This window comes from Arabidopsis thaliana, chromosome 4 (assembly GCF_000001735.4).
Source record: "Arabidopsis thaliana chromosome 4, partial sequence".
NCBI lineage: Eukaryota > Viridiplantae > Streptophyta > Magnoliopsida > Brassicales > Brassicaceae > Arabidopsis > Arabidopsis thaliana.
In genome coordinates, this window is record NC_003075.7 from 1,080,949 (window position 1) to 1,094,909 (window position 13,961).

Sequence of the window (13,961 nt, forward strand, 5' to 3'; positions counted from 1 at the left end):
TTGACTATATCCAATGGCGATTAAGTGGAAACGTAAAGCTATTCGCGTCGTAGCCTCCTCCTCAGGAAGGTGAGTGGGAAATTTTAAAACCTTTTTGTAGATTTTGGAATTGATAGGGTTTCTAAATTCTATGGATTTGTGAAACTAACGCCGAAGATCCTTAAGCTAGCCTATGAGCAGCAAATAGAAGTCAGAAAATCCCAATGACTGCCTTTATTAAGAAGGCAGTGTATGGATTGGAAGATATTTGATTGATGATGATGATGTTGATGAGCAATCTCAAGAGTTTCAGATCCAACTTAATTACCAGGATATGGCCACTGAGGAAGAAGACAAGTTACTTGATGCCTTGCTTTCCAAGGATGGAGCTTCAATAGCTAAACGTCTCTCTAATGTTATTAAGCGTGAATAAAACGCAGTGCTAATGTTATGAACTGCAGTGCTGCTTTGCTAAGTTTGGCGGAGTTGGAATTTTTATGGCCGAACAAGGTAAAACGCAGGCTAACCTTACACTTACACATATAGGTATTGTGTGTCTTTATTTGGTTGCATTCTGTTTTTGTGTGTGTGGATGCAGTTTCTTCATCAAAGTTATTCTGGAGAAGAGATATGCAATGGCGTATCGGGCGATTGATGCGGTTACCACTCACTTCTTTAGATTTCATAAGGAGACGAATGTTATACCCGTCATTTGGCACCAAACACTTCTTGCCTTTGTGCAATGGTAAGTAAATTAAATTGCTTTATTTCGTTTCGTTTTCTTATCTTTAGTTTCGATACTCTGGTTTTGGTTACGAGACGTATAGACATATCAGATCATAAGTTTATAATAATGCACTATTTAGTTTTCTAAAGACTCTCAAAGCACACACCTTGAAGATTTAGAATTATGTCCTTATCCTTAAAAGATCCGAGCCTCTATATACATACGCATGTATTAGATTATACAGCGAATGTTTTTTTCATCTTATGTTGAGAAAGAAAATGAATTAGACAGCAAAACGAACAACACCCTTTCTCTCTGTACACAAATTTATAAATTAAACGACCAAAATGAGATTCAAAAAAAAAAACCGAACACGAGAGAGATCAAAAACGAACAAATCTCCCTCCCTCTCTCTTTTGTCTCTCTTCTACATGAAGTAGCTCAACGACGTCTTCTTCCTCGATCCTCCTTCACCATACAGCTCGTTCCATTGCTGAAGTTCGTTCATGTTCGACGAGTCTGAAGACACACTTGCGCATACCTACATGTTTCTGATCATTTAGCTTTCTTTTCAAAGTTATTATCACATATGTGAAACTCATTGGCTTCTTTGTCTTGACTTACCTGATCATGGGCAGCCTTGAAATCGTTCATTGTCAGGGAACGAACATCTGTGCAGCTATACAATGGCGGTGTGGGACGGTTCTCAGCCTGAGCTGCAGTTTTCTCCTGTAGTCAAAACAACAGCCAGAATAATAAAAAGAATGAGTTATGCGAGTAATGTAAATGGACTTCAGGATTCGAGAAGCAATCGCATTAAACAGAAACCAAACCTTCTTTTCTTTCTCCAGTATTTCTCGGATTGGAAAATGTGCTGCGGTCACACACAGATTCTGCAACCAAAAAAGAATACGTGTGTGAGTTTTTTTACAGGGGAAGGAGATTGAGAGGGAAGGTTATAGAAAGTCGAGACCTTTAAGTCACTTCCTGAGTACCCATCTGTCATATTTGCTATAGCTTCTAAATCGACGTCTGGTGCTATTTCTTCTTTTGCTAGAATAACGCTCAAGATCTTTGATCTGTTCGTTGCATCTGGAAGATTAACCATCAATCTGCACAGAAGTAGTATGCAGGAGAGGATCAACAATGGTTGCAATATTCTTCACAACTAACAGACAACAGAGGGAAAAGTGGTGGTTTTACCTCCGGGGAAGCCGTCTAATAACAGCTTCGTCTAGGTCAAATGGTCTGTTGGTGGCAGCGAGTACCAGAACCCGTTCTCTATCCTTTGTTCTTAAACCATCCCAGTTTACCATGAACTCGTTCTTCATCTTACGCATAGCTTCATGTTCCCCTGGATTTTCACGTCTACCCAACATGCTATCAACCTGAATAATGATTTTCCACAATCATCAGATCGAGAAAGTACATAAAAAGACTGGCTTCAAAGGTGGGAGAGAACAGAGAACGCTTTTTAATATCTTCAAACATACCTCATCAACAAAAATGACACTTGGCGCAATCTTGCTCGCTAAGGAGAAGACAGCTTTAACGTACTTCTCTCCCTCACCAAACCACTGCAAAGCATTTAGTGTAAATGGTCAAGTACAATCATTAAAAGAAAGCATAAAAGGAAATCATATCACTTTATGAGAGTTACCTTCGAAGTAATGCTGGACATTGAGATATTGATGAAATTTGCGCCAGCCTCAGTTGCTACTGCTTTTGCCAGCATCGTCTTTCCAGTACCAGGAGGTCCAAACAACAGTATACCTTTCGTAGGCTGCATTAAACATCAAATATATGTTTGGTTTCAGTTATGTAGGAGTAACAACTAACAAATAAATCCGTATAGCAATAAAAGGTACCTTTGTGAGCTGGCCTTTGTCAAACAATTCCGGTCTCTGAAGAGGAAGCATCACCAACTCCTTCAACGTTTCTTTCACATTTTCCAGAGCTCCAATATCATCAAAGGAAACACCTATATCGCTAGGTGGAATGACATCCGACAACAGTTTTTTCTCAAATTCGTTCTCAGTAACAACATCCTGAAACAGTATAGTAAACCAACTCTTAATCCGGAACTTACTAGGCAGCTTGGGAAGAAAGAAATTAAGTAACATAATATTACCTTGAGAGACTTCTTTAAACTCTTGTTTTCGTTCTGAATATCATGCAACGTCTGCAGGCCATATGAAATGCTGCAACACGTGCCAAAATGTAATTTATACATCAAACATGTATCTTAGTATCACACACAGCCTATAGAAGAAAACTCACCTCTCTGCAGAGATAACAAGCTTGTTGTCTTTAACTATAGGTTCAGTGCATATCATAAGATGGTGACCGAAAGCCCAGCCAACCACTTTTTCAACACCTATGAACACATAGTTTTTGGTTAGTCAAACAACCGGGTTATCAGGACAAAATAAAGAAAGAAAAAGCAAGTGAACGAGGCCTACTTTCAGATGGAAGGGTTTGATCTTTGATGCACAACGTTCCAAGGTCAGGGCAGTCAAGTTTGTTTTTGGCGAGGACCTGCAGGCATCATTACAAAGAAATAAGCAAAAGGAAAAAAATGAAAAGAAACAAGGAACGCTTATATTACTAAGGGCATGATTAGAAGATACTCACTGCAAGGATGCTGGTTATATTAGCCTGAACCTTCAAAATCTCTGTGTCACGGTCAAGTTTCTCCTTCCAATCCGAGAGTAAAGCTTCTTCCTATTACATCTTCGGAGCATAAGAAAAAGGAAAAATAAAATTATCCCAGACAAGAAATCATGAATGAAGGTAACAACCTGAGGTAACTGGATGGCGATTTTGTTAGGAAATAGTCGAGTTATTTGTTTCATTGATTTAGGTGTTTCTTTGCTTCTATCGTGCAGTTTACCAAAATTATCCTGCAGATAATAGGAAAAATCATTTCATCAATAAGATACCAAATCTAAGATGACTTTGGTGAACCTTACCATCAGGATAGAATTATTTAGGTACACAACTATTTCAAGAAATGGAAAATAGTTCAAGATAAGTCAGGTCATCATACCGGAAATGCTAGATCCAGTAGTGCCGTCTGATTGCCACCAAACTTAGTAAACAAGAAACCTCCAGGATGGGACTGAAAAAGAACCATCAAATCTCTAATTAACTATACAGATAAGCAAATTAAAACCAACTTAAAAGATACCAAAACAGAAATAGAGAAGACTGAAAAAGTTTCCTACTTTCTCCTTTCGGCTGTCCAACTGGGTCTGCGAGGCAATGACAACTATATTTTCCGGTAAAGTCTCAAGCTTGCTTTTCAAGGTTGCATACACATCACTGTTCCCCACAAGAGATTTCTCAATATCTTTCAGAAACAATATTAATGACCCTCCTTCACTCTCACTAAGTGCGACCTATGGTATGGGTCAAGAGGTTACTATCCTGTAGCTACAAGCCATAAGTAGTTATCACAAAACTTAAAGTAAAAGCTACCTCAAAGATTTCATTAACGGCGAGTTTATCAGCATCATCGCTAGAAGAACCTTCTAACCGAAGTGAGCTAGCTGCACACAAAGAATAATATTAATAAAGTTCACTTTTTAAGTTAAGTAAAGTTAGAAAGAAAAAAAACAGCCCGCGATTACCAGCACAAAAAAAACCATGGTCTTCTTCGCAGAGGCCACCAAGATCATTGCCATCTTGTACAGGCCTATCGAATCTAATCCCAATTTTTGAAGCACAGTTGTCTTCAAATGCAAGGGCTACTTTTCCCTGGGAACCAATGGCCGGTCCCCTATATTACATAGCAGGGAAAAAGTAAGAGCAAAGTTGTGAATACAACACACATTTACAGCAGATGTGAAGACTTTTAAAAACAGTAAACAATACCTAAGCTGGCCTTGAAGAGAAGAAATTGCAGAAGCCGAAGGACCTACAAATTTAACTCTGTCACCTGAAAATGATAAAAATGCTTGTTCAACAAAACAGGAGTGGTACATCAAAAGAAGTTGAACAGTCAGATGAAAAGAAAAACATCATGCCTGCTTTGAATGTGTAACTTTTAGAAGTTGCTGTTGACACTTCTTGTTTTGGCAAAGCCTGAGAGCTTAATGTTGAGCCACCTGTTATATCAGCATCAACACTTGAAGTCGGTTTCTTATGCTGCAATACTTGTGCAGCCTGAACAGCTCTTTTAGCAAGCATAGACAGCCTTTCACGCCTAGAACCTTCTTTAGAGGATTCAGCTTCCCTGGCTGGTGATCCCTGAAACCATCCAGAAACAGTACAAAATCATTGAATTCACCGGAATGAACAAACCTATTACTTATAAAGGAGCCTGCTGAAAAATAATGTCCGATGTCCGAGTGGACACTGTGATAGGTAGTAATATAAGCTATTTGGGACGAAAAAGTCAACACTACCAGTTAATATCCACTTGCTCAAGATGCAATAAATATTGTAATAAATAAAACAACATTGGAATGTGTATATACATTAGTAGTAATATAAGCTGAAACACTCCTGATTGGTTCTCGACTATTAGGATTTTTTCTTTTTGGATCAAGATTTATGTATCTATGTATTTATCAAGATCCTGTTCATGGACCTCATTCTACTAGATCACTTAGGTCTGTCAACTAAAAGATGAAAAAAAAAATAAAGGGGAAAAGAAGATTACCCCAGGCAACAAAAGAGAATCAACAATCATCAATTTGGCCCCAAACTGTTTAGCAAGCGCTTTTGCCAACATTTCCTGATATATCTCAGAGCCTAAAAATATTTCAAATGGTAAGAAATATAGGAATCTCAGACCTTATATATACAAAGGTAAACTTGTTTAGAGGAATGGACTCAGCAAAAAGTAGAAATACCTGATGGTCCAGAGAGTAAGATACGGGGACAGGCTGTAGTCAAGTCTGTTGCAAAATTTGCATACTTGCTTCCACCGTTCATATGAACATACATCGATATCATCAAAACACCCTTTGTTGTAGCACTGAGACAATTTAGATATATTTTTGGCTATAAATCATCAAACCATCGAAAGCAAGATGTGTAATACAAATGTAACATAATATTAAGCAATCTTACCTTAAATAATATGGGAAGTTCTCAAAAGAAATATCTATGTTTTGAGCATTGAGTACTCCTCCTCGCAGACTATCCTTAAAAGCTTGGCGTCTAGTCGATATAGTTGATGAAAGGTCAAATTCTCTGAGGAATTCTTTCACTTCCCTTCGTTCATCCAGTAATCTGGAGATGCTACCCCTTATATCAAATGAAGAAGATTCACCAAGAAGGTGCACGATTGGTCTAATTTCATAACCAGCAGCAGGGACATTTCCACCATCAGCTTCTTGAAAAGGGTCCAATCCACTGCCATCGACATTCAGGTTCTCATTGGCAGTACCAGGGGTAGAAGCAGCAGCAATTTTTTCCACAGAAGCAACAGCAGCATGGTCATTATTACTATCAGCATCGTTCATGTCTGTATCCGAGATGCAATCATTGAAACTGGAAGGTACCACAGGAACCGCAGGATTTTGCTGCCTCTTGCCAGCTTTAGCAATTGGTGGTAGAAGATGGAAGCTGCGGAGCTTTGATAGAGATGCCAATATAGAGGCCCCATCAACATCTGAGGCCCCATCAACATCTCCTGCCCTTGTCTCGACATGAACCCCTTTCAGAGGGGCACCCCGAGCTTCACATATACTCAACGAAGAAGCTCTGTCAGGAGCTGCTAAATTTTCATCTTTAACAGGTTGAAATATCTAGAAGATGGTTAAGAAATTTTTACCAAAAGACACTGATTTTAAATGAAAAAAACGTTATAAATCATTTAGAATGGATCGATAAATTAATAACTAGTGAATTAGGCGAATTAACTTTCACGCAACTCCAAAAAGGATACATAAGCATGTTTCCCATTAAGGCTGAAGATCACCTCGTCACCACCCCGTAGATGAACACAAGTACTTTTCTGGTAACACTTGCCATTGACATGAACAATAACTCCATTTCCTAATATCTCAAGGGATGCAACTGATGGACCACCGTGCTGCAAGAGACTCTATGTAAGCAAAAGACTCTTCCCCTTTTGGAAATAGAAAAATCTGATGTGATTACCTCAGACTGCTTCAGTTCACAGAGGGTGCTGGGCATAGCTTGGTCTCTGATAGATAAATCACATCCCCGGCGTCCAACAGTAAACACAGGGCCTCTGATGACACGGTGAGGATTCTGTAATAGCAGCGAAACACCACAACACATTCAGAATAAAAGAACATATTGAAAAACAAAGAAAGAGAGGCAAGAACTGGACATGCAGACAAGAAACGCAATTCACAGACTTTTAGACAACACACAGAACTAATCACCTGAGAATACTGGGAAAGTAGCTTCGCCCATGGAGCCTTTAAAGCTCGCTTCTTAGCCGCCTTAGATTTGTCAGCATCCGCCACCGCTTCACCTAGATCCACATAAACACCAAAACATTAGAAAGGAGAATACTTTAGACTAGAAATGGTGAGATCACAAGGAAAGAAAGTGAAAACCTGCTACGGTAGGTGTGGCCAAGACTTCGACTTCAGGGTTAGCGTCGGTTTCAGGAGAGTTCTCCATCACAGGGACATCAGTTGTAACAACAGGCTTCTCCGCATCCATAGCCTGTGGATCAGAAGATCCAAGTTCCGGCTCTCCAGATTCCGATCCAGGATCCGAAGCAGGTCCTTGATTCTCGATCGGAACTTCGCTCGCTGATGAAGAACCAGCCGGTTCCGCCGTCGCCTAGGGTTTCCAAAATTCAAAAAAAAATCAGATCCCCGGAGAAACAAGATTAACCCAGATTCAAAAATCGAGAGAAGGAATCAAAAACTGGAATTGGGAGGAAAAAGAACGCACAGGTTCGAGAGAAGAAGCAGCGGCATCGATCTTAACCTTAGATCGCTTGTTAGGCCTTTGAGAAGAAGATGCTTCAGGGGAAGAAGAAGAAGCACAGAAACGCTTGGAAGCGGAAGAGCTACGTCTCGTCTCAACCATATCTCACGACCCTCTCTTTTCTTTCTCCGCCTTGACTTCGCCTTTGATCCAAAGAAGAGCCGCTTGGTTTCCCGATAGAGAAAGAGAGAGAAGACAAGAGATTAGAGATAGGAGAAGGATAGAGCGAGAGAGAGAGAAAGAGAAATCGAAGAATCAGAGAGATATCATGTAAATGATTACTGGGATGGTCAATTTATAAATTAAACATAAACCTGCAAAACTTTTTTTTATTTAATTTTTATTGTCTCTCTGCGTTTAAATTAATTACTGTACATTTTACGGGTCAAATATATAAATAACTTGACCATCGATATTCCATATTTTTAAAAAATTTGAACACTATAATATCCGAATTTAAATCCACATATTTATGTGTGTATTTTGATTGATATATTTGCATATTAACAATGTAAATTGACTTTATAATAATTTTAATTATTAAAAAAATTATAAACACACACGACAATTTAGATCCCATAATCAATGAATACACGCTTCGTCAACGAGAAAATTCTGGATTAAACATTGTACTTTTGTTTTTATGTCTTTGTGATCTATATAATGGTAATTCCGTTATCTATAAATCAAAAAGTACTTACACGTTGGAATTAACGCATCCGACAAATTTAATTTGTCGTTTTTAGAAAATTGAGTAATTTATTGACTTTTAAAGTTTTCAAACAAAAAGATATTGGAAAAGCACAAACATGTAAAACACATAAAAATTAGCAATTTAACAAAAAGACTTATAGCTGATTTAAATTAATGAATAAACTAAATGAATTTCATCAATTATTATTTTTAGTTATTCTTTTTCAAAAATTTATCATTATTGTTATTATTCTAAACTTAACAATTAAAACCTAAAATATGTGAAATCAAGTCGGATAAACTATTGTAATTTTCACATTGAGAGAATATAATAATAATTTCCTTTTTTGGAAAGACAGTTCACTTTTTATAATTGTACAAAAGGAGAATGCGAGAGGTATTGTAGCTCCCCCCCTTGGGGCAAATACCACAAGCACGTATACAAGAGATAAGGAGGTAAGATTCTTCATCTACTTGCTTTTTCTGGAGTAATTGACTCCCAACTAGTAGTCAAATCTTTTTTACTTTACCACATTCATTTTCACTCACAATGACGCAAACACTATGGTCAAACTCTGTTTTATCACTCCTATTTTTTTTTTTTTAAGTGTTTTTTTCTAACACCCCAAAAAAGAAGCAAATGAAGTAAAGAAAAAGTCACCCATTTGTATTTTGATCAAAGGTATATAATAAAATCCTCAAGAATAGGTTTATCGAAACCAAATCAATAATGTTTGACCAAGAACATGAATAAAACAAAACAAAAAACATGAAATCGTTGAGAATATTTTTGAAAGAAGAAAAAAAAATACCGAACCGGGTAGTTCGCTACTACTACACAACAACAACAAGAGCAACATACGTTTCGTTCGATGAACAGAAACACTTTGGGAGTATCCGTTCGTCTAACCGTTTGTTTTGTATTGGGCACGTGTTCGCATGAATTCAGTCTCTTAATCAGTCTTTTTGACTATATACATCCATGCATGCCACATCACGTGACCTTTTCGTAATTTAATTTAAGTCGGTTACAATGTGTATGTTCATTTCCTTCAAAAGGAAACTTAAATACATAAAACTTATATATATATATAATATTCATTGTGTTAAAAAAAAACTTTATATAAATTCATAATATATAACTCTATAGAAATGTATTAACTACAAAATCTAGGAAATAATGTCATTTTTTAAATATTGAATATCTACTAAGTTATGACTTTCTTTGTCTAAAAAATGCTTCAGCTTTTGAACAAAATAATAATAAAGATTATACTTTATAACAAAGAAAATTTGAGTCAAATTAACAGCATAATATTTTGTTTTTATGATTCAGCGTTTTGAATGCAAAGACCAAATTACCACAAGATCTCTAAACTTCACCGACTAAAAACTAAGGGTAATTAAGTCATTTTACAAAAAAGAAGAAAAAAAGACGGAGATATATAAAAATGTGACACGTTTAGGCACTTTTAGATAATCTTATTCTTTTTTATGCACTTATGAGGGTGAGGACACTTTTTCCATTATTTGACTTTTTTTAAGACATTTTTACCCCTAACTTAAACAACTACTTTTATTTTGAATTTTAACACAAATTAAATATTTTTTCTCTCTTCCACGATCCTTACGCAAAATAGAAAAAAAGATCTCTCTCTCTCTCTCTTTCTCTCTCTCACATTTGTAGTGCCTTTCTCTCTCCACGTCTCCATAACTTCTAGGTTTGATTCCTCTTATCGATTATGACGGCGGCTCACTAAAAATTGGTGATAACGATTCTGCAAATAAATGGGAGAAGTTTCTTAAACAATTCGATCTCGATTATCTCAGGAATTTGGTAAAAAATTTTGGTATCCATAATAACAAGTCCATTTAAATATATCCATTCAGAAACCTTTTTACTGATCCATATCCAATCTATATACCATGTCAATAATAACAAGAAATTCGATTAACCGTGGTTCGTATAGAAACCAAAGTTCCATGTCCATAAGATCTTGAAGGTGGAGGTCTCTCCAAACTGAAAGAAAAATCAACAAATAATTTTTTGGTATCTATAATAACAAGTCCATTTAAATATATCCATTCAGAAACCTTTCTACTGATCCGTATCCATTCTATATACCATGTCAATAATAATAGGAGATTCGATTAACCGTGTTTTGTAAAGAAACCAAAGTTCCATGTCCATAAGGTTTTGAAGGTGGAGGTCTCTGCAAACTGAAAGAAAAATCAACAAACAATTTTTTGGTGTCCATAATAACGAATCCATTTAAATATATCCATTCGGAAACCTTTTTACTGATCTATATCCATTTTATATAACATGTCCATGATAACAGGAGATTCGATTAACTGAAATCTCGATGCTACGTAGATGAAACGAGTTTGACACATGAGAGAGAACAAAAATCAAATCAAGCCGCCATTGTTGAAGATGAAGAAGTTTCTTCTCATTTTTTACAAAGATGAAAAGAGAGAGAGGTGAAGAGAGAGAGAGATGAAGAGAGAGAGAGATGAAGAGAGAGAGAAAGAGAGAAAACGTGGGTTAAGAGAATATTTTAGTTAAGAGGGTATTTTAGTAAAAAAACATAGAGAAAATGCCTAATCTTTTGAAAGTGCCTAAAAACGGAAATAATTTTAATAAAATGTTTAAGAGTGTAATATTCTCTATATAAAATCGTAAATTTTGTATTTTTAATCATCAATTCATAAATCTTCCAAATTAGAATGGGGACAATGGTTCTACCATGGCAGGGCTTCATATCCAGGGAAGTGAGCAACTTATGTAACTCAAGAAGGAACGAGCTGACTCTTGGAGGGTTAGTGACATTCTTTGGTGAGAAAATTCCCAGTGGTCTCAAACTCGAGAAACAGATCGCACTCGGAAAATGAGTCGTCCTCGTGGGAAATGTAGGCACCACACGGTCAGAAGAAGACTCATCTTATGAAGGAAACCTCGAGCTCAGGCTTAGGGAAGCTGATTTCCCAATAGGCCAAAACCAACCGCATATGGGAGTGTCTCTAAAAAATTCGAAAGATGATTTAACAGTCACAGCCAATCTACGACATCAAGTCTCTGTGGGAAGACAGACAAAGGTAACAACTTTTGTAAGTCTTGACAGCAAGAGGACCGGGTGTTTCACTGTCCGAACAAACAGCTCAGATCAGTTGCAGATTGCTGTCATGGCTCTGCTTCTCCTTGCCATGTGATGTCAACCTACATGAAGATTTTTCGATCAGAGGAAAGAACTGATATTAATCTTTAGGATTAGGTTGTTTTAATTACGTTCTTGCCAAATTTGATTTGATTTTATGGAATTAATTGTAAAAGACTTGGGGCTATTTATATGAAAGTTTCGTGATTTTCATTGATAAGTAGGTCGTCAAAGAAATAGAGAAGAAGCCCAAAAAAATAAAATAATGGACGAAGAAGCAGAGAATTTGAGAGCAGCTTTTGGCGATTCATCGGATGATGAAGATATCGCAGATCGGCCGGGAAAAGAAACCATAGGGATCGGAGATTCGGCGGTATGGGAGAGAGTGGAGGAGATAAATGGTTTATGGCTCTATAGAAACTTTCTCTCTATTGCTCATCAGTCTCATTTACTCTCCGCCATTCTAAACGGTACCCTTGGCTCTTCGTTGGTTTCTAATTCTTAAATGTTGTTGCTTTGTCGAATTGTTTCACTAAAGTTTGTACATTTAAAAATTTCTGCAGAAGGTTGGTTCGTTGAAGAATCTATTAACCAGGTACTAGAACCCTAAATTTCGTTTCTCTTCTTCCCCAAGATGTGGAGGCAATGCTTTAGAAATCTTTTAGCTTATCCTTTGCTTAGATATCTTTTCTTTTCTCTTCTTGTCCCCAACTGTTATAAACTACTGGATTTCAAACCTCTGTGGTAATTATTCGATTGCATTAATAAGAGACTGATCCAAAATTCTTAGATTGGTAAATGAATGAGTGAACATCATCGTTTCCTAGGCTGCTTTTGTTTCCTCTTGAAGTGAGACTCGATTCTGTTCATTTCTATTGTTTTCTTATTAAATTTGGTAACAAATACTTGCATGAATAACCCAGATTCATGGTTATTAGGTGTCATCTTGCTTGGTGTTAAGTTTGAGATGATACGAAATAAACTAAAGCTTCTGTCTTTTTTCTTTTGTCCGGGGTTTTAGGCGATGAGATTTGGTGATCTCCCTTCATGGGCAACAGAACTATCTGATCTCATACGCGAGACACTGGAATCTGTTGATCTTCCGGTCTTGTCTGCTGATTTACTCTGGAGAGAACCTCTGTTCGACCAGCTCATTGTCAATTTGTACCAACCAGGTGAGGTGTGATACTTTCACTTTGCTCTTACCATCTTTCTACTTAGTAAACATATTCACGTTTCTTTAGTAGAACCACTAGACTAACAGCTTTTATGGTTTCTTGGAGTGTTATAAATAGATTAGTTTAAGAGAGTTTCAAAATAGGTGATAGGAGACAGGGTTACAGAGACATTAGATCATGATTTCGTGACAATGCAAAAATGGATGGTTTTTAACAGGGATAATGCAAAAGCTAAAAGAACCAATAGAATAACAGCTTGTTATAGTTTCATGGAACATTTAATTATTTGAATTAGATAGCTCAAGAGAGTATGAGTATCACAATGAGTGAAAGCAGATAACCAGTCATAGCCAGACATTAGATCAAGATTCATGGCAAAATGCAGAGAAAAAAAAGAGGGAAGATAGTGCAAAAGCTATAAGAACCAATAGGGTAACAGTTAGTTGGTTTAAGAGAGTACACAATGGGTGAAAGCAGATCATTAGTCACGGATAATTCAGACTTTAGATCAAGTTTTCATGACAATGCCATGGATCTTTCAACAGGGAATTTGTGCACATGTTGATCTGCTGCGTTTTGAAGATGGGATTGCCATCGTCTCTCTGGAGTCACCTTGCGTGATGCGGTTCAGTCCCGCAGAAAAGAACGAATATGAAGCTGTGGATGTTTTGCTGAACCCGGGATCTCTCATTCTCATGTCTGGAGAAGCTCGGTATCGATGGAAACACGAGATTAATCGAAAGCAGAATGGGTTTCAGCTATGGGAAGGAGAAGAAATTGATCAGAAACGAAGAATCTCCATTACCTTGAGAAAGCTATGTCAAGCCTAAGGGTGTTATCAATCCGATTTTAATCCTTATTAGAGCCTAGATACCTCTTTGTAGATCAGAACTTTTAATGTTAAACTTGGACTATATCTGAAACACTAAAATTATGTGTTCTCTTAAAATTGTTTTGAATATCTTATCATATAAACTACATTTGAAGCTATGTTTTTGTTCTATTGGTTGATCGTTTGATAAATTGTGAAGTAGAAATTTCAATTAAGGTACACTCTGTTTTATAATATAAGAGAATTACTGATAAATATGTAGAATGTATCAAAATGAAGAGGAGTGTATTGTGTAACACCTAACTTATTTCTTCTGGATTTTTTAATTGAGTTTTTTTTTTAATAATATAGAATATTACCAAAGAGAGATGATGAGAGAAAGTTTGTTATGAAATAGATTTTCGCAAGTTTCTGTACACAAACTATATATACATGTATACTAATCTATACATTTACGGTTAAGTAAACCA

The 13,961-nt window shown here is 36.7% G+C and overlaps 4 protein-coding genes across 5 annotated transcripts; 3 read left to right on the forward strand and 1 right to left on the reverse strand.

The window, feature by feature from the left end:
* Window positions 1–13: 13 nt before the first annotated feature.
* On the forward strand, window positions 14–732 carry AT4G02465 (uncharacterized protein; the record flags this gene model as incomplete). Its single annotated transcript, NM_148196.1, has 4 exons — window positions 14–69; window positions 229–394; window positions 441–489; window positions 578–732. The coding sequence occupies 4 exons, from the start codon at window positions 14–16 to the stop codon at window positions 730–732; spliced, it is 426 nt and encodes a 141-aa protein (NP_680562.1).
* AT4G02480 (AAA-type ATPase family protein) lies at window positions 723–7,898 on the reverse strand. Its single transcript, NM_116481.3, has 27 exons — window positions 7,595–7,898; window positions 7,249–7,480; window positions 7,072–7,163; window positions 6,821–6,934; window positions 6,606–6,752; window positions 5,786–6,465; window positions 5,566–5,690; window positions 5,373–5,464; window positions 4,735–4,957; window positions 4,583–4,646; window positions 4,339–4,487; window positions 4,187–4,257; window positions 3,934–4,107; window positions 3,756–3,827; window positions 3,508–3,609; window positions 3,341–3,430; window positions 3,169–3,244; window positions 2,987–3,083; window positions 2,838–2,907; window positions 2,575–2,754; window positions 2,367–2,489; window positions 2,200–2,283; window positions 1,910–2,094; window positions 1,680–1,818; window positions 1,540–1,599; window positions 1,331–1,435; window positions 723–1,247 (listed from the first exon to the last, which is right to left on the reverse strand). The coding sequence occupies exons 1-27, from the start codon at window positions 7,730–7,732 to the stop codon at window positions 1,134–1,136; spliced, it is 3,798 nt and encodes a 1,265-aa protein (NP_567238.2). The 5' UTR covers window positions 7,733–7,898; the 3' UTR covers window positions 723–1,133.
* A 3,165-nt stretch (window positions 7,899–11,063) lies between these two features.
* Window positions 11,064–11,662, forward strand: AT4G02482 (translocase of chloroplast-like protein). The gene has a single exon (NM_001340381.1). The coding sequence runs from the start codon at window positions 11,336–11,338 to the stop codon at window positions 11,534–11,536; it is 201 nt and encodes a 66-aa protein (NP_001319846.1). The 5' UTR covers window positions 11,064–11,335; the 3' UTR covers window positions 11,537–11,662.
* AT4G02485 (2-oxoglutarate (2OG) and Fe(II)-dependent oxygenase superfamily protein) lies at window positions 11,574–13,652 on the forward strand. 2 transcript variants are annotated; one of them, NM_001340382.1, is made up of 5 exons: window positions 11,574–11,598; window positions 11,706–11,951; window positions 12,045–12,076; window positions 12,503–12,661; window positions 13,205–13,652. In NM_001340382.1, the coding sequence occupies exons 2-5, from the start codon at window positions 11,747–11,749 to the stop codon at window positions 13,487–13,489; spliced, it is 681 nt and encodes a 226-aa protein (NP_001319847.1). In that variant the 5' UTR covers window positions 11,574–11,598; window positions 11,706–11,746; the 3' UTR covers window positions 13,490–13,652. The 2 variants fall into 2 exon arrangements, with proteins under 2 accessions (NP_001319847.1, NP_567239.1); NM_116482.3 differs by lacking the exon at window positions 11,574–11,598 and having other exon boundaries at window positions 11,626–11,951.
* Window positions 13,653–13,961: the final 309 nt, after the last annotated feature.

Bases quoted from the DNA above. Each gene is read 5' to 3' on its own strand.
- AT4G02480 (NM_116481.3), bottom strand. From the start codon at position 7,732: ATGGTTGAGACGAGACGTAGCTCTTCCGCTTCCAAGCGTTTCTGTGCT. The intron at 4,258-4,338 runs GTAATCGCGGGC...CTTTGTGTGCAG, and splicing joins CCATGGTTTTTTTTGTGCTG to CTAGCTCACTTCGGTTAGAA. The intron at 3,245-3,340 runs GTGAGTATCTTC...TGATGCCTGCAG, and splicing joins ATATAACCAGCATCCTTGCA to GTCCTCGCCAAAAACAAACT.
- AT4G02482 (NM_001340381.1), top strand. From the start codon at position 11,336: ATGGGAGTGTCTCTAAAAAATTCGAAAGATGATTTAACAGTCACAGCC.
- AT4G02485 (NM_001340382.1), top strand. From the start codon at position 11,747: ATGGACGAAGAAGCAGAGAATTTGAGAGCAGCTTTTGGCGATTCATCG. The intron at 11,952-12,044 runs GTACCCTTGGCT...AAATTTCTGCAG, and splicing joins ACTCTCCGCCATTCTAAACG to AAGGTTGGTTCGTTGAAGAA. The intron at 12,662-13,204 runs GTGTGATACTTT...ATCTTTCAACAG, and splicing joins ATTTGTACCAACCAGGTGAG to GGAATTTGTGCACATGTTGA.